Source organism: Gymnoscopelus microlampas (genome assembly GCF_963454915.1).
Source record: "Gymnoscopelus microlampas genome assembly, chromosome: 17".
NCBI classification, from domain to species: domain Eukaryota; kingdom Metazoa; phylum Chordata; class Actinopteri; order Myctophiformes; family Myctophidae; genus Gymnoscopelus; species Gymnoscopelus microlampas.
In genome coordinates, this window is record NC_139954.1 from 29,217,300 (window position 1) to 29,238,782 (window position 21,483).

The window sequence follows — 21,483 nt, forward strand, 5'->3', positions numbered from 1 at the left end:
TGCAAATACACGACAGCCATGACAAGACTTTTCTTTGTTTTATTTTATTTATTTGTTGGTCTTTTTTAATTATTTTTTTACTGTGGTCAGGGTCTCACATAGAACAAGAGCTGAGTTACAGCTGATTTTACTGTGGGTGACGGGTGAGAGCCCACCCCGAAGAGCAAAGGGTCGAAACCTCAAGGGACGTGTAGACCAGACCAGGGCGGGGAGTGGATCCTGTACTGCAGGCAGCTAAAGTGCTGGTGAACAGCTGTACTGAAATGTTACATTAAAAGATGTCTTTAAAGATGCAATCCGTGAGTTTTTTTCACGGATTGCAAATCTGGGTCTCCATGTATGAGACCAAACATCTACCACTCATCCAAGAAATCCCTGCTTGGCCCCCACTGGAATCCCCACTTGACCAGGGGAGATATTGTGCATATGAGCTTCAGGCAGTACTACTAGTCAACCAGTAGATGTCCCACCTGACACCACGGGTCTAAATGTCTCAATGGAAGAGTAGAGAGACCACTTCCAACAAACTGCAGATGAACTAGTTATATTGTATCACACTCACAACTTGTGAGCTTGTAGATCTTGTTATCTTTGCCCAATATTCTCCTATCTTTGCTTTATTATTTTAAATGACATGGCATGCCCATAGGGACGCTAGGATTCATGTGGTTGATGGAATTCACAATAAAGGTGAGAATATGGAGGCATATTGAATATCAGCGTTTGGTCCAAAATAAAGAACATTTAAGTTAGTGCCATGTTTTTATTTACTTGATACTCAGTGTGCCATATCAACATTCAACAAGTTGAATTATGACACCGCATCAAAATAAAATATTTCCAACAGATTTTGATTGTCCAAATACATAACAACCTTGCTTCTTCTTTTATAATATTTTCTTTCATCATATCAGGATTAGACTATAACCCCAGCTATCTCCCAGACTCACTCTCTAGTCAGAGTTTGAATACATGTAGAATAGTGTGCAGGATGTAATTTACATACAGATGTGAGGGGACTTGATTTAATTGACTATATATTTTTTATATTAAATTTTTAAAGAAAATCTTCTCTCTCACACCTATGCCAGTGTGCCAGTGATCACCCTCCCCTGTGCCAATGTTGGCACTCGTGCCTAAGGTTGCCTACCTCTGATTTAAGTCGTATAGTTTGTTTCTAAGTAATACTAATACATACTAGGTGTTCCTCGCCACACACACCGAGGCCACTGCAGGCTACAGTCACCAGAGATGCTCTCCAGCACACAGACACGAGGAGCAGCAGTAAAGTCAAAGTGCCTCGCCAGCGCCGGTGGCCACGCAGACGGATTTATTTCACGCTCCTGGCCCTCGGGCGTTATCATCAACGATTACAACGCCCACTCCCCCCAACTATGTTCCTCTGAGCAGGAACATCTATTACTCTGCCAAACGATGACAAATTTACTGCACGGTTTTGGACGTGACCGCCGGGCGTATCGGGAGGAACTTCAAACGAGGGCTCGTGTGTTAAGTCGACAGTGGCGAGGCGAGGCAGAGCCCCGGATCAGATTCTGGAGACATCCGGACGATGCCTGTTATCACAGATATACTGTAATGTCTGCTGTGAGGATTCTGGCTCCGGCCCACACAAACACACATGGTGGGGGGACGTGTGTCCTGACTTGTCTGTAGCTCAGGGGAGGATAGAAGGGAGATTATTGCTATTATTTTTATTATTATTGCGGATTGACAGCAGGAGGTGGAGCTGAGGTTTGCTGCTGGAAGCGGAATTGAGGATCAATGGAGATGTTACAATTAACTCACTCACACTCTCTCTCTCTCTCTCTCTCTCTCTCTCTGTCTCTCTCTCGCTGTCTATCTGTCTGTCTGTCTGTCTGTCTGTCTGTCTGTCTGTCTGTCTGTCTGTCATTCTCCCTCTCTCTCTCTCTCTCTCTCTCTCTCCAGTCCTCCAGGGTTGAGTGGCAGCCCGGTGCTCTCAGACATCTCTCTGATTCGTCTGTCGCCCCACCACGCGGCGGCGGTCGCCGCGGCGTCGGGGGGAGAGTCTCCGTTTAGCCCCCACGCCTATGTCAGCCCCCACATGGAGCACTACCTCCGCACCTCCGTCCACAGCAGCCCCACCCTGTCCATGATCTCTGCTGCACGAGGCCTCAGCCCTGCTGAAGGTGAGCGCACGCGCGCGCGCGCGCGCGCGCGCGTGCACACACACACACACACTCTCTCTCTTTATGAATCTCTCTCTATGTCTCCCTATCTGCACTCTGTATATCTTTCTATATATCTCTGTATATCTCTCTGTGTATCTCTCTATGTCAAATCAAATAGGCTTTATTGACATAAAAACACATAATTATGTATTGCCATGTTTTCCCATTGACATACTCTGGCTGAGAGTTAGATGCGTACAGAGGAGCAAAGGGGAGTAGAAGAGAGACCAACTCCATAAATCCCCATGGTAACATATCTGCTGTCACTGATAGAGTAGTTTGCGTGGCCAGACTGTTGCCTCCCACAATTTTCATATGTTTCCGGTCATACAGTCTGGGACTCGGAAGCTCTGATCATGATTAAAATATAAAGCGGAAGTGAAGCCTCCTCCCCACTTACGTTTGTCTTTACAGTCGCGCAAATGTATCCTAATATAAATCAAAATCATCTAAGCATATATAGCTTGCTTCTAAATTTTAAACGGAACACCAAGGCATCTCAGACTCTCCCACATTAAAGGGCCGTGGAACGGCGGTTGGGAAACGCTGCAGTACAGCACAGTGATTCTCAACCTTTTGAATTTCAAGGTCCCCCAAGTTGATATTCATGAGGCCACCATGGACCCCCATTTAATATTTTATCTCTGGAACCCCAATGTACACCGTAAAATGGAACAGTAACCCCCCCAACCCCCCACCTTTCCTCTCTACCAAATATGGTAGATCTAAAGCAGATCTCACAACGCAATGTAATACTGCACTATGCATTGTGAGCTTTTAGATCTGCTACTTTTGAAGGATATTTGCCCTAGGGTTCATGCGGGTATACTCTACAATGCAGTACTGTTCTATACTGTACTGTACAGTACAATATAGAACTCATATGGTTATTGTCCAAGTTATTCCATCAGATAGATTTTACAGTCAATACAGATGTATCAGCATACAGTCTCTCTCTCCCTCACTCACACACACACACACACACACACACACACACACACACACACACACACACACACACACACACACTGTAATGTGAGTGGTCAGCCGTGGAGAAGGCAACCTGCTCCCTGTTACACAGACACGGAATAATGAGCTGTGATGTACTGCTTCTGGTGTGTGTGCGTGTGTGTGCATGTGTGTGTGTGTGTGTGTGTGTGCGCGCGCGCGTGCGTGAGTGTGTGTGCTGTGTGCGTATGAATTCAGCCTGTCACAATTAATTTACGCACAAGACAAGCAAGGAAGTGCTGGAATGTGGCACTGCCCCCCCCTCTCTACACCTCTGTCTCCCTCCTCCTCCCCCCTCCTCCTCTCCCCTGGGACCCCAGCCAACCTCAAAAGAGCCCAGACATCTTTTATCAAAGGAGTGACGCCCCAGGCTCATCTCATCTTCAGTATACTCATCTCCCTCTATACAACCTTTCCTTTGTGTGTGTGTGCGTGTGCGTGTGGCTGTGTGCGTGTGCGTGCATGCGTACATGTGTGTGTGCATGCGTGCATGCGTGCATGCATGTGTCTCCCTCTCACATGATAAAATCTCCAGTGTCCCCTTAATCCGATTAATACTTTGTCGTGCCAAAAGCTCACAATGCGTTGTGGATGCAACGCTCCTCTTTTGCACTGGGCATCTCGTTTTTCTAGCGTTTTAAACACACATAAAAGTTGAAATATTCTCAACTTTATGTGGTAGGAAGTTTGATATCAAACTCAAGATTGAACGTTTGCTTGAATCCATTTTTCCGCCGTGATTCATTATTTGATCACTCTGTTACGCACACAGGTCCACGTTATTTTGCCCGATGCGCTGTTTTGCAAGGCAGGTTTGAAGGTGTCTCTGTGTCTCTCCAAATGGACTCGTTTACGTTTACGGGTTATAGTGCTGCTGTCGCTCAGTGTATTTTTTCGGTTGGAATTCCAACCACGCCAATCAGTGGTGACAGAAGAACAGTGGCAGTAACGTTAGCAGGTAGAATCTATATAGCTACTGAAGCCATTTTTAAATGTTTCACAGGAATAGTGAAGTGAAACTAAATAGCGTCAGGCTATTCAAAAACCCACAGTCTACTGAAATTAGGAAATGATATCTATTAAAATGAACACTGAGGATTTTTTGCCACCCCTGCTTGCAAGACCATCAAATAGAAGTAGTTTGTGAACATAAACAAGTCTCAGAAGTTCATGGATGTTCCTATTCATTCATTGTGTGTGTGTGTGTGTGTGTGTGTGTGTGTGTGTCTCTCCTCTAGTCACTCATGAGCACCTGAAGGAGCGTGCTCTGTTCGGCCTGCCCCACGCCCCACCGGGCACCAACCCTGCAGAGTTCTACCACCTCATGGCCTCCGCCGCCAGCCAGCGCAGCCCCTACGGAGACCTGCTCCTGCAGAGCGGCGCGGCCGCGGCCGCCGCGGCTGCTGCAGCCGCTGCCGCCGCCGCGCACCTACCAGACTACATCAGCCCAGTGGACGGTGAGACACACAACACACACACACACACACACACACACACACACACACACACACACAACATGCAACACTCACAACATACGCAACACTAGAACCAGTGGTGGAAAAAGTAGTCACATTTTTTACTTCAGTAAAAGTATCAATACTGCAATTTAGAAATACTCTGTTACTAGTAGAAGTCTGGAATTCAAAATGAACTTGAGTAAAAGTACAAAGGTATTGGTATCAAAATGTACTTAAAGTACAAAAGTAGAAAGTACTCATTTTGCAGAATGTCCCTTTTCAAAAGTTTTCAAAAGTTTCAAATGTATACAAATATTTTGAAAATAACGTACTTAGTTACTTTACACCACTGACTTCACTAGAACATCTGCAGAGATGAGCACACAACGTGACGGCAGCCCAGACCTCTTCAATATCACCTGAAAACAGAATTCCTCATGTCTTCCTCCCTGTCTCTCTCTCTCTCTCTCTCTCTCTCTCTCTCTCTCTCTCTCTCCATTTCTCTTCCTGTCCTTTTACCCACCCATTCCTCTCTCTCTCTGCCCTCCCCCTTTTCCTGCCCTCCACCGCCCTTTCCCTCTCTCTTTCTCCCTCATTCTCTCTCTCTCTCTCTCTCTCATCCTGTCTCACCACTCGGTGAAAGCTGGTCTCTGTCATGTTTGTGTCTCCGTGACTGTAAGTCACTCGTCCTCACGTCCAGGAAACAGAGCCACCTCAGCCAATCACCTTCCTAATGACAGCAATCACTTAGTCAAACATCCCTCCCCCTCTCTCTCTCTCTCTCTCTCTCTCTCTCTCCACCTTCTCCTCCCTCCGTCCTCGGTGACCACCAGAGTGTGTTGCCGTGCCCACTCTTGTTTGTAAAGGGCTGTTTGCTCAGATACCCGCAGACCCCCGCCTCCTATATCCCTCCATCACCATCACCCCACGTTTATTTTGTGTCCTACCCAGGCTGGTAGTGATGTGGTCGGTCTCGGGGGTTGCTCTGCAGGCCTGGTGGTTCTCCTTGAGAGGACAGAGGGCCGTATTGATGACCCGGCTGCTGCTTGGCTAATGGCCCTCGCGGTTGGGCTCCCGACCCGAAGAAGAGGGATCTTTTTTATTGGTGGAGGAGGAAAGCGCGGAGGGGGGGGGAGGGGGGAGTCGGGGTGTAGCAAATATGCGCTTCATCCCCGGCCGTTAGTTTTGGAAAGCGGCAGCACACGAAAATCCACATTAAAAATCAATTTATGCACTAATAAATTCAACAGACCCACCGCAACAGCTTTGGGAGTCCTCGGTGAACCTGGAGTGGGTTCTTTAAACCCCACAACCCCACCGACACCACCGCCGCCACCTCCACACTTCCCCTCCGCCCATTAGCAGCTAGCTGAAACGCCATTCTTAGAGGCTGAAGCCGTTAAACTCTTTGAGTGTTGCTGTAAAAAGTCCGAAATGGGCCTGTGGAAAGTTGGGTTGGAGGAGAACGTGCGTCAGAGAGCCCGAGAGGACAGTGGAGTTCAGACGCCCTGCAGCTCATCCTGTAGCTTCCTTTAAATGAATGTCTCTCTGGAAGACACCAAACATCACATGGAAGCTGTGCATTGTTGTCGTTCAGAATGTAATACTGCACTTCTACCACTATACTTTCCTCAACAACAACTTGGACTTAAGTTGTTGTCAAGGTATTTGTCAAGCATGTTTTTTTATGTAAAATTTGTCCTCTACATATAGTAGGGTGACCAAATATTCAGCCCCTCAAACCGGGACCCTTAAATCAATGTGCACGTTCGTCGTGCACGGCCATTCATGCACGTTCATGCACACGCACATGTATACGCACCATAGGTGTTGCATACAGGTAGTGACTGATTGACAATCAGCCTCAGCCTTGAATTCAGACACGCAATGCATTTGTTCATGTTTTCTGGTTGATAGGTGAGCATGTTTAGCATGCGTGTGGGTGCCAATAATACGGCATTCTGGGAGCAGTAGTGTCTTGCTCAAGGGCACTTCAAGGATTAAACCGGCGACCTTCCGATTCCCAAACAGCCTCTCTACCCCCCCACACATAAGTAGGCTACTTAAAATAATCAGACAATTTGTCTTAACTTCAATGACAGGGATAACCTTGTGAGTGTCTGGTCAAGGAGCTGCTCTCGTTCTTGGGTCCTCAGCTGAACAATGGGATCTCAGCCAAGTTATCACATAATCTGTAGGGTCCCAGTCATAGGTGGCTAACTTGATGAACATCAAGGCTGATACCCGTTTAACAAGTAACTTTGTACGGATTGGGGTGATGATTAAATGAATCTGGCTGAATCCCCTTTCGCACACTGTAGTGCAGAGTTCCATGGCTTTTCTCGAGTAGCCTAATGTTATGCAAAGCTGCCAGGTAGAGGGCTATTGTTCTAGGTGTTGACTGCGCGTTCACGGCTCTCTCACGGGCACGCACGTGCACCTTCAGACCTAGTGCAGCACAGCTCCACTTCGTTCCACCGTTAGTGCACCCCTGATTATTGGCAGAAAATAAAATACCCAAAACACAATACCGAAAATAGCCGATCAAGACATTTTGAGCTTGTAAATCGGGCTATTGTCACTATTGAGCGTACAACATCAATTTTCAATGCAAAACAGAGTTCTCGCTCTGAACTTTGATGGAACCCATGCAAAGAACTCCAGATAACCTTCACTGCTGACAGCTAAACAGCGCTCCTTCCCTCTGCTGTTCCTCGCTTTCCGTGTCAATCGACACCCTTACAGGAAAACTGCTGTTCACAGAACCTTCTGACATTTCTATGGACATTAATAAGGCACTGGTTCTCAAACTTTTTCACGTCAAGGACCTCCAAATGAATACGTATTTGTCCACGGACCCTCATCTGAAAATATTGTGTGCCAGGGACCCCCATACAAGATTTGTGTTGTTAAAATGTTTCAAAGATCTTCCATCAACATTTTTCAAGATTTCTTTGAAAATAGCTGGGGACTCCCTGGAACCCCCTAAAGGACCCCTGGGTTCCCCAGACCCCACTTTGAGAACCAAGTGGATTAAGGTAATCAATACAGATTCCTTACCCAATGTTTGTAGGCTATATAAACTAGATTTTTATTTTATGTGAGGGCTGGGTGGGCAGAGAAACATCACCCCTCCTGGTGGGAGCTGAAAACCTTGATGACCGCGAGACAATAGAAGCAGCCAAGATAAACGTCTGTCTGTCCAGAGGAAAGACATTCTTCTGTTGATGGACCAGACAGAGAGAGAGAGAGAGAGAGAGAGAGAGAGAGAGAAGTGTGTGTGTGTGTGTGTGTGTGTGTGTGTGTGTGTGTGTGTGTGTGTGTGTGTGCGTGCGTGCGTGCGTGCGTGCGTGCGTGCGTGCGTGCGTGCGTGCGTGCGTGCGTGGCGCGCACGCGCGAGAGAGAGAGAGAGAGAGAATGAAGCACTACATGTATGTATGTATGTATTTTCTTAACACATTTTAATTAAATTACATTTTTAAAAAGTATATAAAAATTGTCACCTATAATGACATGCCTGACATAGGGACACCATAGGTTCAAAGTGGTTCACTACATGCACTGCTGCCTGGACACGCAGGCACATACAGTAAGTGTGCACGTAAACACATACTGTGGACAAACACACACAAGGTCTGCTTCAGGCAGCCCACTGGGGCTCGTACAGGACCCCTCGTTAATAAAATTCACAGCGCTGGTGTATTAGTGAGAGTTATTAGGGAAAATAAACATGGAATCTGGCTGAGGGGGTCTGTGTGGAGGCGAGCAGCTAGGGGCCCACGCTGCTGGCCCCGACCCAGGCTGGGGTCTGGCACGGAGGAACAGACCCCCCCCCCTTCCACCTCTGCCTCCACCTCCTCCTGATGGAGTTACTGTAACTGAGGCCTGCTTCACCCCAGACAGGGTCACAGCAGAGAGAGGGAGAGAGAGAGAGAGGTAGGTAGGGAGGGAGGGAGAGTGAAAGGGAGAGAGTGAGAGGGAGAGAGAGAGAGAGAGAGAGAGAGAGAGAGAGAGAGAGAGAGAGAGAGAGAGAGAGAGAGAGAGTGGAAGAGGGAGGGAGAGAGAGAGAGAGAGAGAGAGAGAGAGAGAGAGAGAGAGAGAGAGAGAGAGAGAGAGAGAGAGAGAGAGAGAGAGAGAGAGAGAGAGGCTATACAGTCCATGTGGTCTCTGATGGTGATTGTACGGGTCTTATGTATGAATTAAAAAACATGAATCACTAACTGACCACTAGCTGACTAACTTGAAAAGCAGGAAGTCCGTCACCCACTCTGTTGAAATGAGATATGATGTGAATTGTTGAGTGGAATTTGCTTTGGATATTATGGTACCATTTCTGTCTACTCACTCAGGGTTCTAAAACCTGCCTACCAGTGACATCATTGGTAAGCAGGTTTGGTGATTTCAAACTAGATAAAATTATCTATTTTTGTATTATTAATGTAAGTAAAATTGCTTCTATTCTAGCATGCAAACGTTACACAAAGAGAAAGGCTGTAGTTTCTATTAGCTTGGAATCCTCATCTATGATGTCACTGGTAGGCAGGTTCCTGAACTATCCATAGCCCACCAATGAGACACAGAGTGAGTAGGCCTAGATGGAAAATGTGCCATGAGCATGAGTGCGGACCAATTATATGAAGATAAAAGTTAGAAAATGGGTGAAATGCTCCTTTAAGCAAGCCCTTTAAAAACAATTTCATCATTGTCTACTCTAAACTGTGACAAAATCATAATATGGAAGTCAGATGAATTTTATCACAGGGCTGAATGTTTTATGCATTATGACACATTGTTACGAAGATTTGTAACAATGTGTCAGTAAAGGCAGTGCTCATCATATATAATAAAGATAATTTATATTGGGCTGACCACACTGGCCACAGCCAGCTCTGTCACACTCACTCTCCCAGACCTCCGGGGATTAGAAGTGAGAGCATTCAGAAAGACATTTCAGGGACCTGACATTTTAGTTCAGATATCTAATAAACTGTTCCCTTCTGGTAAAACATAAAGTTGTTTGGTTTTAACCCAGTGTTTCAAACCTCTTAGACTCCACTTTGAGCAAACAAAGGTTTCAGGGGCCTTTGTAAGAGTCTGCGTAGGGCCTATGTAGGGATCTGTGTACAGTAGGGCCTACAGTATGTAGGGATCTGTGTACAGTAGGGCCTGTAGGGATCTGTGTACAGTAGGGCCTGTAGGGATCTGTGTACAGTAGGGCCTGTAGGGATCTGTGTACAGTAGGGCCTATATAGGGATCTGTGTCCAGTAGGGCCTATATAGGGATCTGTGTACAGTAGGGCCTGTAGGGATCTGTGTACAGTAGGGCCTATATAGGGATCTATGTCCAGTAGGGCCTATATAGGGATCTGTGTCCAGTAGGGCCTATATAGGGATCTGTGTACAGTAGGGCCTGTAGGGATCTGTGTACAGTAGGGCCTATATAGGGATCTGTGTACAGTAGGGCCTATATAGGGATCTGTGTACAGTAGGGCCTATATAGGGATCTGTGTACAGTAGGGCCTGTAGGGATCTGTGTACAGTAGGGCCTATATAGGGATCTATGTCCAGTAGGGCCTATATAGGGATCTGTGTACAGTAGGGCCTGTAGGGATCTGTGTACAGTAGGGCCTATATAGGGATCTGTGTACAGTAGGGCCTATATAGGGATCTGTGTACAGTAGGGCCTGTAGGGATCTGTGTACAGTAGGGCCTATATAGGGATCTGTGTACAGTAGGGCCTATATAGGGATCTGTGTACAGTAGGGCCTATATAGGGATCTGTGTACAGTAGGGCCTATATAGGGATCTGTGTACAGTAGGGCCTATATAGGGATCTGTGTACAGTAGGGCCTATATAGGGATCTGTGTACAGTAGGGCCTATATAGGGATCTGTGTACAGTAGGGCCTATATAGGGATCTGTGTACAGTAGGGCCTTGACGGCCCTGTGACTGGCCTGCACAGGCCCTATAGCAGTGATGGAAGAGGTACTCAAATGTGTTTGCTTAAGTAAAAGTATCAACACCACAATGTAAAGAAATACTCTGTTACAAGTAAAGGTTTGGTATTCAAAATGTACTTCGGTAAAAGTACAAAAGTATTGTACAAAATGTATTTAAAGTACCATAAGTAAAAGCGCACATTATGCAGAAATGTCCCATTTCAAGTTTTCAAAAATGTATAAATATCTGTGGTGGAGTAAAAGTACAATATTTGCCCCTTAGATATAGTGGAGTAGAAGTAAAAGTATTGAAAATGAGAAATACTCCAGTAAAGTAGAAAATACCTCAAAATCGTACTCAAGTACAGTACTTGAGTAAATGTACTTTGTTACTTTCCACCTCTGCTATATACTGTAGGCATGTGTTTAGGGTCTGGCTGGTATAGAAAAGGGCTTGGAGGGTTATGAGGATTTAGTCGTTTACTCTTCAATTACTGTAGTCTGATTTTCCACAGTCATTTCAGTTAAAACAGATGCTTAAGATAATAAAACATAAAAATAACCACACACACACACACACACACACACACACACACACACACACACACACACACACACACACACACACACACACACACACACACACACACACACACACACACACACACACCGTGATTGTGTATTGAAGCTCCTGTAATTATAAGCCTGTATATGAGCCCAGATCCATCAATTACAAACAACACACTGCCCTCCTGCTGACTACACACACACACACACACACACACACACACACACACACACGCATGCGCGCCATATCACCACTCAGTGGGAGCTTAACATCTGTTTGTTCCAGTGCACCCTTTCAATTAGACCAGCTATTAAACATTCCAAATAGTGTGTGTGTGCGTGTGTGTGTGTGTGTGTGTGTGTGTGTGTGTGTGTGTGTGTGTGTGTGTGTGTGTGTGTGTGTGTGTGTGTGTGTGTGTGTGTGTGTGTACCTGGTCTGTTCTGTGTTTTATAAAGCAGCATATTAATTCTCCATCTAACAGAACAGAACATATGGAGTCAGTGTGTTATCATGGTTTAATATCTGTTCTGCTCATTTCAAAAGGCTTCTATTCTCTCCTATTATTTATATCCTACAGAAATAGGATAGAAACAGGGGCAGGGGGGGGGGGGTGGTATCAAATGGAGGTCTGTGTCAAAAGGTTCGGAATCACTGCCGTAGACAAATGAAAAAACAATACATGACCGGGTCTAATAACAGCGTTATTGGTCACTCTTGGAGGCCACTCTGGAGCCGTCTAGAACTCAGACAGTAGACCCCTAACGGGGGGGGGGGTCAGTCATGTATGATGTCAGTCATCTCCTTATTTGGCAATCAGCATGACGCCGGCCTTGCCCAAACATGTAACCATGTGGAATTCCATGTTTGGACGTCATTAAGACATGAGTACCAGTACCAGTACCAGTCTAGCCTGGCGGACTGAGATGATGAATTCAGAAAATAAATACAGATAGTTGATTCGAAAAGATATTCAGGAATCGTGTTCCTTGGTTTGCTGGCAGAGTGCACAAAAGATCTGGTTGAGTTATACATACAGGGACATCTCTTTATTTCCTGATTTCTTTCTTTCTTTCTTTCTTTCTTGTGTGTGTTGGGTCTATGCGGGTTAACGCTGTGGGTGTGTTTAGGTTGTGTGGTGTTATTTCAGTGAGGTAGAGAGAACGTAAATCCACCTTCACCAGGTCGAAATGGGCTTGACTTGCAGGTTGGCAGTGGTGGTAGGTGATGTGCAGTGTGTGTGTGTGTGTGTGTGTGTGTGTGTGTGTGTGTGTGTGTGTGTGTGTGTGTGTGTGTGTGTGTGTGTGTGTGTGTGTGTGTGTGTGTGTGTGTGTGTGTGTATGTGTGTGTGTGTGTGTGTGTGTGTGTGTGTAAAGGTGTGTGTGGAGGTGTGATGGGGTCATTAGGTGTTTCCTGTGTCCGGCGCCTCTGATGATGTAGCCACGCGCACGTGCACGCACGCACGCACGCACGCACGCACGCACGCACGCACGCACACACACACACACACACACACACACACACACACACACACACACACACACACACACACACACACACACACACACACACACACACACAGGTCCTGTTCTATGTCTGTCACACCAGTTCTAATGTTCTGCACCTGTTGGCTCTTAGCAGCTGACTTCTACAACTTTACTGCTCTCTCTCTCTCTCTCTCTCTCTCTCTCTCTCTCTCTCCACTCTCTCTGTCTTTCTCCATCTTTCTCCCTTCATTTACTCACTTCCTGCCTCTACCCTTTCTATTTCATTCTTTCATCCATTTTCTGTACCTCTCCTTATATCTCTCATCTGAATATCTGTCTCATTGTGTCTCTCTCTCTCTCTCTCTCTCTCTCTCTCTCTCTCTCTCTCCCTCTCTCTCTCTTTCTCTCTGACTGTCACAACCCAGAGGTCAGCCTAGTTGAGCCGCGTGCCAACTTTGACCTTTTGACCATTGACCACCAATCTGCATGTGTAAGTGATTCCCACCGCTGAGCTCATAGCCCCGCCCTCCTGGCTGTGATTGACTTATCCGTCCAGCATGGCTCGCCAACAGTGGTGGAAGAATACTCAGATATTTTACTGAAGTACAAGTAGCAATACCACAATATAAAAATACTCTGTTACAAGTAAAAGGCCTGTGTTCAAAATGTTACTTGAGTAAAAGTACAAAAGTATTGGCATCAAAATATACTTAAAGTACCAAAAGTAAAAGTAGTAGTTTGAAAAAAGCAGATCTAAAACTAAAGTTTTCAAATAATTGTAGTGGAGTGAAAGTACAATATATTCCTCTGAGATGTAGTGGAGTAGAAGTAAAAGTATTGAACATTGGAAATACTCCAGTAAAGTAAAAGTACCTGAGAGACACGTCCAGGTGTTCCTTGGGGATTTGTGACAATCAACTCATGATTATTGCAATATACTGTACAAAAAGTTATTAATTATCTTTAATTTACTATAACAGTAATTTGTGCGCTCCCATTTCCCTATACAGAGCCAAATTCTATACCCTAAAATACATATATTTAACCTGGTGTTTGTCTTTAATTTCTAAGTTCAAAAAATAGTTAACAGCACACACTAACAACAACAACAACTTGTTCATGGGAACAACAACAAAAGACTTCATGGGAAAGTCCTTTTTACTGTACTTTTCTTTTCCTTTGTTGTACATCTGAGAACCCTACAAGCCTTCCAGGGCCCATCAGAGGTCACAACCCCTACCTTTGTGTGAGCCTGCCTTGTTCTTATTCATGCTATTCTCAGATCAATTTGTTTAAATTGCTTCCATTTCAGTTGCAGCAACACAACAACACAGTGGTTCTGAGAGGAGATGCTATCGCTGCAATTATTGACAATGATTCATTATGCATAAAGACCACGTGAATCTTAACGAGTGGAGCCATATGTGTGTGTGTGTGTGTGTGTGTGTGTGTGTGTGTGTGTGTGTGTGTGTGTGTGTGTGTGTGTGTGTGTGTGTGTGTGTGTGTGTGTGTGTGTGTGTGTGTGTTACACAGATGAAGGAGATAGGGTGTAGCTTAGCATGGCCATGACCTCCAGTAGAATGCCTGTGGTTGAACGGAGAATGTTGCTTCTATCAGGGCTCAGAGGGTGTGAGGGTGTGTGCGTGCGTGCGTGCGTCTGGCGTGCGTGCGTGCAAGCGTGTGTGGTTTCTATTGAGGACAGGCTGGGGTTCCGTTATTTAAAATGGAGCTCTCTGGCTGACTCTGGTGCATTTAAAACGAACTAAACATCAAGTCACTCATCGTCTTATAAGTTAAAGTTAAGAAGTTCATTGCGTTCTTGTTGACGGTGACGAGGTTAACCACTTATGCCCTTATAAGCCCACAAATTGTTAAGCATTGTCAAACATTTTCATAAATAGTGACGCTAGCCCACAACAAGCTCACAACACATTGCAATGTGACGTGTAGTGGGTTTGTAGATCAGCTATTTTCAATATTTTTTAAGATTTTTGACACTTACTGACAAGTGACAATGACCACCAACATGCTAACGACATGCCCAAAATTTAACCCAGGTTAAAAGTGGTTGAAAAACCCACCCTATCTTATCTTATCTTATCAGTGACTCAGACATAGATATAAAAACATCTAACCAGGGACATCTTCCTGTGTGCTTCCAGTGTCTCGGTTCTCCAGTCCCAGACTGACGCCCAGGCTGAGCAGGAAGAGAGCTCTGTCCATCTCGCCGCTGTCCGACGCCAGCATTGACCTGCAGACCATGATCCGCACCTCCCCCAACTCCCTGGTCGCCTACATCAACAACTCCAGGTCCAGCTCCGCTGCCAGCAGCTCCTACGGACACCTGTCTGTAGGAGGCATCAGGTAGACATGATGACACACGGATGTACAGTACAGCAATTTAAGCATTCAGCAGACGCTCTTATATACAACCACACAATAGTCTTCTATGTTCATATTATATTGTATATCAGTGGTTCCCAAACGGCGTGCCAGCTATTTTAATCACAGACTAGCTATCATTAATTATGATTAATCACCATTCATACATGTAAAAAAGAATATGCCCATGTTGTCTGTATATTGCTGTGGGAACGGAAAGATAAATGACGGCACTTGTTTATTATGACAAATAAAAAGCAAGCGTGCACTCTTGGTTTTGCTACTGAAAGAAAGAGGCATAATAGTGTCGAACAACAGTGTCGCACACAAATTGTGAGAATAGCTGATCTGCAAGCTCATAAAGCGTTGCCATGCAAGATGGCTTTTATAGTTCGATTAACTGTTGTACTTGTATAGTAGTACAAGATAGTATAACGTTGCCCTTGAGATGACATGTCGTTGATGCTGTGTCAGTCCATCATTCAGCTTCCCGCATCCCATCAACCCCATGGCCTACCAACAGCTGCTGTCCCAGCAGAGAGGGCTGAGCGCCTTCGGACACACGTCTCCCCTCGTCCAGCCCGCCGCCTCCTCCTTCTCCAGCCGCCAGCACCCTCTGGCAGCCTCCACCCATCCTGCCGAGCGCTCACACAACACCAGCACCGCCGACACCAACCAGGTGAGAATAACATGTGTAATCAATCAGCCGCGCAACGTTTCTCTGTCCAGGCCGGTACACAGTGGGCCCTACCTCGCCTTACCCCTTATCCCTAATTTTTTTAGCCATTTTTTTATATTTTGAAAAACATTTTTAAATAGTTCAAATAGCCAATCTACAAGCTCACATCATGTCGATGTAGATCGGCTAGTTGAAATCCAGTATCCAATAGGATATACAGTATAGGGCCATATTTTACACCCCGCTCTAAATGGCGCCAGGCGCAGCGCAATTATCATTGCTAGTTTACGACCAGCGCATTTGTCATTTTCGCGCCCAGCGCCCACATTGTATAATTACCAAATGTCATCTGTGCACTAATGGGCGTTGTTGGTCTTAAAATGAGGTGTGGTCTGGCACATTGCTCTCTTAGGGACAGTTAGAAAAGTCCAAAAAGCGATTGTGTTTTAGACCAGCTCTGGTCTTAAATCCAGCGCAGTGACAGCACAGGTATTTCTTTAGTATTTAGAGAGAGAGAGAGAGGAAGAGAAAGGGTTCAACGTTTAATTAAGTAGCCTTTATTGCTGAGAAATATGTTCATCCATTCAGTATGTATAATCCTTCCAGTATGTACAGTACATATTGTATGTTTCAGACACCCAGCATGTATATTCTATGTTTCAACCATCCAGTATTTAATTGCATGTTTCAGCTATTCAGTATGCTGCATGATTCAGCCATTCATCCACCACTAACAGGATACACATATATACTCAGATCCAGATCTCCCTGTCTCCAGTATTACGTTAACTTTATGTTTCCGATAAGAGCTATGAGGAGCTATGTCTCTGTGTCTGTCTCTGATGTTTACACTGTGGATTGTCTTTAAGTAAACTTCCCTTTCACTAACTCACTCCTCCACACACACACACACAGACACACACGTACGTGCGTACTGTAAAAGCATACAAGGCATAATACACACATACACACAAATGCAAAACACACATACACACATCCCCCCCGACACACACATGCGCGCGCGCGCACACACACACACACACACACACACACACACTAAACCACAGCACTGTGAGTTGACATTGATCAGAACCATGTTTCCTGGTTCTCAGCCAGTTGGGGGGGCGGGACCCCCAACAATGAACACACACACACACACACACACACACACACACACACACACACACACACACACACACACACACACACACACACACACACACACACACACACACACACACACACACACACACACACACACACACACACACACACACACACACACACATTTAATATCTTCCTTGTCGTTCATCAGGTATAAAATGACCTGTCTGTCTGCATATCTTTTTGTCTATCTGCTTCTCTCTGTCTGTCCGTCTATATGTCTGTCTGTCTTTCTGTCTCTCCATCCATCTATATATCTGTCAATATGTTTGTCTGTCCATCTGTCTCTCCAGTAGAGTCTATAATAACTCATCTCTCTTCATATTTCCTGGTGGTTTGGCGTTCATAAAGCAGTCTAAATTGTTTAGTCTGTGTGTCGGGTGGTTCTGGGAGTTATGGGTCCCGGTGCCTGGTGCTGCCTGGGCCCCTCATTGCTCAGCAAACGGCCCCCGCAGCACAGCCAACAACAACGCTGTGGTATCTCTGGGCTTTATCTGATCTCGAGCCTGCTTCTCCCTCTGGCTGTCAGCAACCACTGGAAAGTTATTCTTGTCCCACTGACAGGAGATCAGTGCTTAAGGAACCTGGATGAGCTGGATACTGTAGATCACAGTAAAATACTCAGTGATAAAACTTTTTGCCGATTTTGTGTCCTAAATCCCATGGCTATGAGGAGATCATATATATAGTGTGGGAAAAAAATATATACTATGTCTTCTGTGTATTTCTCTACAAAATGCGACGTCAAACGTGTTGTTTTGTCTTATCGGGTGCATCGCTTGACGTCATTGCTGTCATTCATAAATTAATGAATGAAATTCTCTCATTTTCTCTCCTTGAAAATAAGGAGAACATTCTGTCATTTTAACCACTTCATTTGATTAATGTTATAACTTTTATAAAAGCCAATCTAGAAGTTACAAAACTTTGGAAAATTCTGCTTTGTTTTTGGAAGATCTTTTTATTTTCAAAATAAATAAATATCTGTCTGTCTGTCTGTCCTCCAGAATGCTAGTGGCGACCCAGCAGTTAGCAGCACAGTCAACCCAATGATGATCACCAAAAGGTCAAAGGTGAAGACAGAAGCTGATGAAGGACCACTGCCGATCTCCCCTTCCTCTCAGGTACTGGAAGTCACAAACACTGGACTGGGACCAGTTTGAACCAGTATGAACCACATTCACTTTGATGGTCATTTAAAGCTACGATACACATGTTTTACGTCCTCTACCAACGTAGAGGGGTAACTGCAACTGTAACACCTGGGATTTAAACCAAGGTCGCGCGTGGGAAACTAAACATCTACCGCTTAGTAAGAGGGAATCCCCGCTTGGCATGGGGCGATATTGGAGTTTCAGGCATAGCTACTTGTCAACCAGTAAGTAGGCTGCAACAGCTCCTGTTTTTGGGTATAGAGGGGCGGGTGTATAGAGGCGCGGAAAGATTGCGGCTGATCCCATTGGTTCACCGATCTGTCCGTCAACCCCCGCCCCGTTAACACAACATTACGAGCGACGCCCACTGCACTCTGGTTGGTTGGGGAAATGAACACTTCCTCATACCCGGTACACCGACGCGTTCCTCCAGGCTTTTATTTTTTAGCAAAACTAAACAATAAAAGCCTGGAGATCGAGGCTAACCAGTAAGTGTCCTACCCAACACCAGGGGTCTAAATGTGTCAATGGACGACCACTGCAGATGTACTAGTTATGTTGTATTATATAGACCTGAGGTCGATTCTACAAATGTCTTCTAAATCCTATGTCAGTAGTTCTCAAACTTTTTCATGTCAAAGACCCCTGAAATTATATGTATTTGGCCTTGGACCCCCATCTCAAAAAAATGTTTTGTTCCAGGGACCCCCAGAAGCAAATGTGTGTTGAGAAAATTTATATCTGCTATTTTTGAATATCCAAAGCATGAAATAATGGTTAAAGTGGTTAATTTTTTTTTTTTTAATGGGTTAACATACTTTACCACATAAAATAATTACATTTTGTATTCATTCAAATACTAGAAAATGTTGAATTCTGAAACATTAATAACATCTAACATAAACAACATTCCTCTGTGTGATGTTAGATGTTTAATGTGGTGTTGTTCCACTTCTCATCTTGTATACAGCAGATTTTTTGAATGGGTGATGTCTTGGAGGAAGCTGAATACAATTGCATGAATTTGTGTATTTATTTATTTTATGAATCGGCGACTCAAACAGAACATCCCTTACATTGTTGTCTGCCCTCCAGAAAGGTCCACCCACTTAATACCCTTCCTAATTCCCTTAATTGATGATCAATAGTGAATAATAATGCAGTGTTATTCAATGAGAAACCTTGTGCTGTCACCTGCTGTGATCTATCAACATCCATCAAGAGTTGAAAAGCTGATAAGATAAAAGCACAGAAAACGCACCTCAGATAGGACAGTAGGACAGTAGTGTGTGTGTATGTGTGTGTGTGTGTGTGTGTGTGTGTGTGTGTGTGTGTGTGTGTGTGTGTGTGTGTGTGTGTGTGTGTGTGTGTGTGTGTGTGTGTGTGCGCACGTGCGTATGCATGTGCGTGTGAGCGACTGTTCCACTGTCTCTCACACAACTTTAATGTCTCACTGAATCATGTACCACCTGAAACTCGTTATTCATTATAACAGTTCCCAGGTGCGATCTCATTTTGCATGTTGATTTGAGTTCTCCTGCCGACATCATCGTACTCTATATTGGAAATGTTAATAGCACTAATCAACCGGACAGAAATCTAATACTCAGCTGCAATATAAACACCTAATCCTTATTAAGCATAAGTTACGGTCAAATATATATGACCATTAACACAATCTGGTCTCTCCCTTGAAATAAGCAATATTTTTGATAATAGCATTCACTCAATCTTAACTAGAGTGAAGTTGCTGTCCACGTGTACTTGCACCCCTTGTTGTCACAGTATAGTCATGTATAATGTTGTGTTGTGTTATGATGTGTGATTTCAGGATCACTGCGGAGGGGTTCTGGACCTGAGTGAAGAGCTGGACAGAGATGAATGTAAACAGGAAGTGGAGGCAGTCTATGAAACCAACTGCCACTGGGAAGGATGTTCCAAGGAACATGACACACAAGACCAACTGGTCCATGTGAGTATTTCACCTCGCTGAGAGAGAGGCAGAGAGAGAGAGAGAGAGAGAGAGAGAGAGAGAGAGAGAGAGAGAGAGAGAGAGAGAATGAGTCAGACAGACAGAGGGAGAGGGAGAGGGAGAGGGAGGCTTTCATACAGTATAATGGTATTATATAGAACCAGCAGCAGACCAGAGTGGAAGTCATTTCCTAAACAAACAGTCCTCACCTTTCCTTTAATGTCTCAACAGTAGAAAGTGTCCTGCTTCTCATTAAAGCGGTGCTGACTGAGTCTGACCAGAGATCAGTGTGTTAGCTGATCTCTTCCTGTTGGTCACGTTAATGAGCCCGTCGGCTCAAACCCCCAAAACCCTGCAGCTGTGTCCCTCAACCCCTGCCCCTCTCGACCCCTTGACCCCTGATCCCTATTCCCTAACCCCTGGCTCCCTCCGACACCCCCAGCTCCCCCCGAAGGGCCGCTCATAAATCCATCGTCATGCCAACTGCTCTGGAGTTTGACGACTGCTGGCCTTTCCCTGCTATGTCCTTCCTTCCTGAGGTTTCTCTCTGTTGCTGTCCTCCTATTGGCTGACGGTCATAAGGGGCCATGCACGCTGAGCGAGACCTAGCCGGTTGAGTCTCTAAACGGAGAGGTTAAGTTTACAGATCTGTTTACATTCCCTGTGCATGAAATCCCTGCTGTGATTGGTCGAAAAAGACAGTTTCCGGGGGAAGTGCATATATGACGGAAGTCTCGCCCTATTAGACACGCTGTGCATTAGGTCGTAACCAGGCTTTACTCCTCGGAGATGAGAAAAGGCTGGGAACGAGGCTAAGGGCCATGTGTCAGCATTCTTTCGACTGTCCTACTATTGGCTGACAGTAAAAAGGGCCATGTGTCAGCATTCTCTCGACTGTCCTCCTATTGGCTGTAATGGCTGATAGTAAAAAGGGACATTTCTCAGCATAATCACTTCTGTCCTCCTATTGGCTGGCAGTCATAAGGGCCATGTGTCAGCGTAATCTCTTATGTCCTCCTATTGGCTGGCAGTCATAACAGACAGAGAGACTTGTCAGGAGCCAGAAGGTGGTAGAGTTTACAAAAGATACTTTATAATAATAATAATAATAATAATAAAGTATTACTATCTATCTGTGTGTCTGTCTGTGTGTGTGTGTGTGTGTGTGTGTGTGTGTGTGTGTGTGTGTGTGTGTGTGTGTGTGTGTGTGTGTGTGTGTGTGTGTGTGTGTGTGTGTGTGTGTGTGTGTGTGTGTGTGTGTGTGTAACGTGACTTGACAGAGTGTTTACCACTAAAGCCTGTTTGGCCTGAGGAAGGGCGTAATTATGGGCTCAGAGAAAACACAGAGGTATCCGTGGATAATCCACCACAGAGGTATTGTGGGTAAATCCTACATGCCCAGACAATTTAAAGACAACAGCTGACCTCCTACACCTGGCCGGGGCCAAAAACATACATCTCAAGT

The 21,483-nt window shown here is 45.2% G+C and overlaps 1 protein-coding gene across 2 annotated transcripts in view; it reads left to right on the forward strand.

Moving 5' to 3' along the window:
- The window catches only part of gli2a (GLI family zinc finger 2a), a 100,490-nt gene that overhangs the window by 67,954 nt on the left and 11,053 nt on the right, over positions 1-21,483 (forward strand). Inside the window, exons 4-9 of one of the 2 annotated variants that reach the window (XM_084083598.1) lie at positions 1,948-2,168; positions 4,457-4,675; positions 14,830-15,031; positions 15,524-15,728; positions 17,900-18,016; positions 19,878-20,018. In XM_084083598.1, the coding sequence (XP_083939724.1) occupies positions 1,948-2,168; positions 4,457-4,675; positions 14,830-15,031; positions 15,524-15,728; positions 17,900-18,016; positions 19,878-20,018 (1,105 nt within the window). The remainder of the gene's footprint in view (positions 1-1,947; positions 2,169-4,456; positions 4,676-14,829; positions 15,032-15,523; positions 15,729-17,899; positions 18,017-19,877; positions 20,019-21,483) is intronic. The other variant, XM_084083599.1, reaches the window with a different exon arrangement.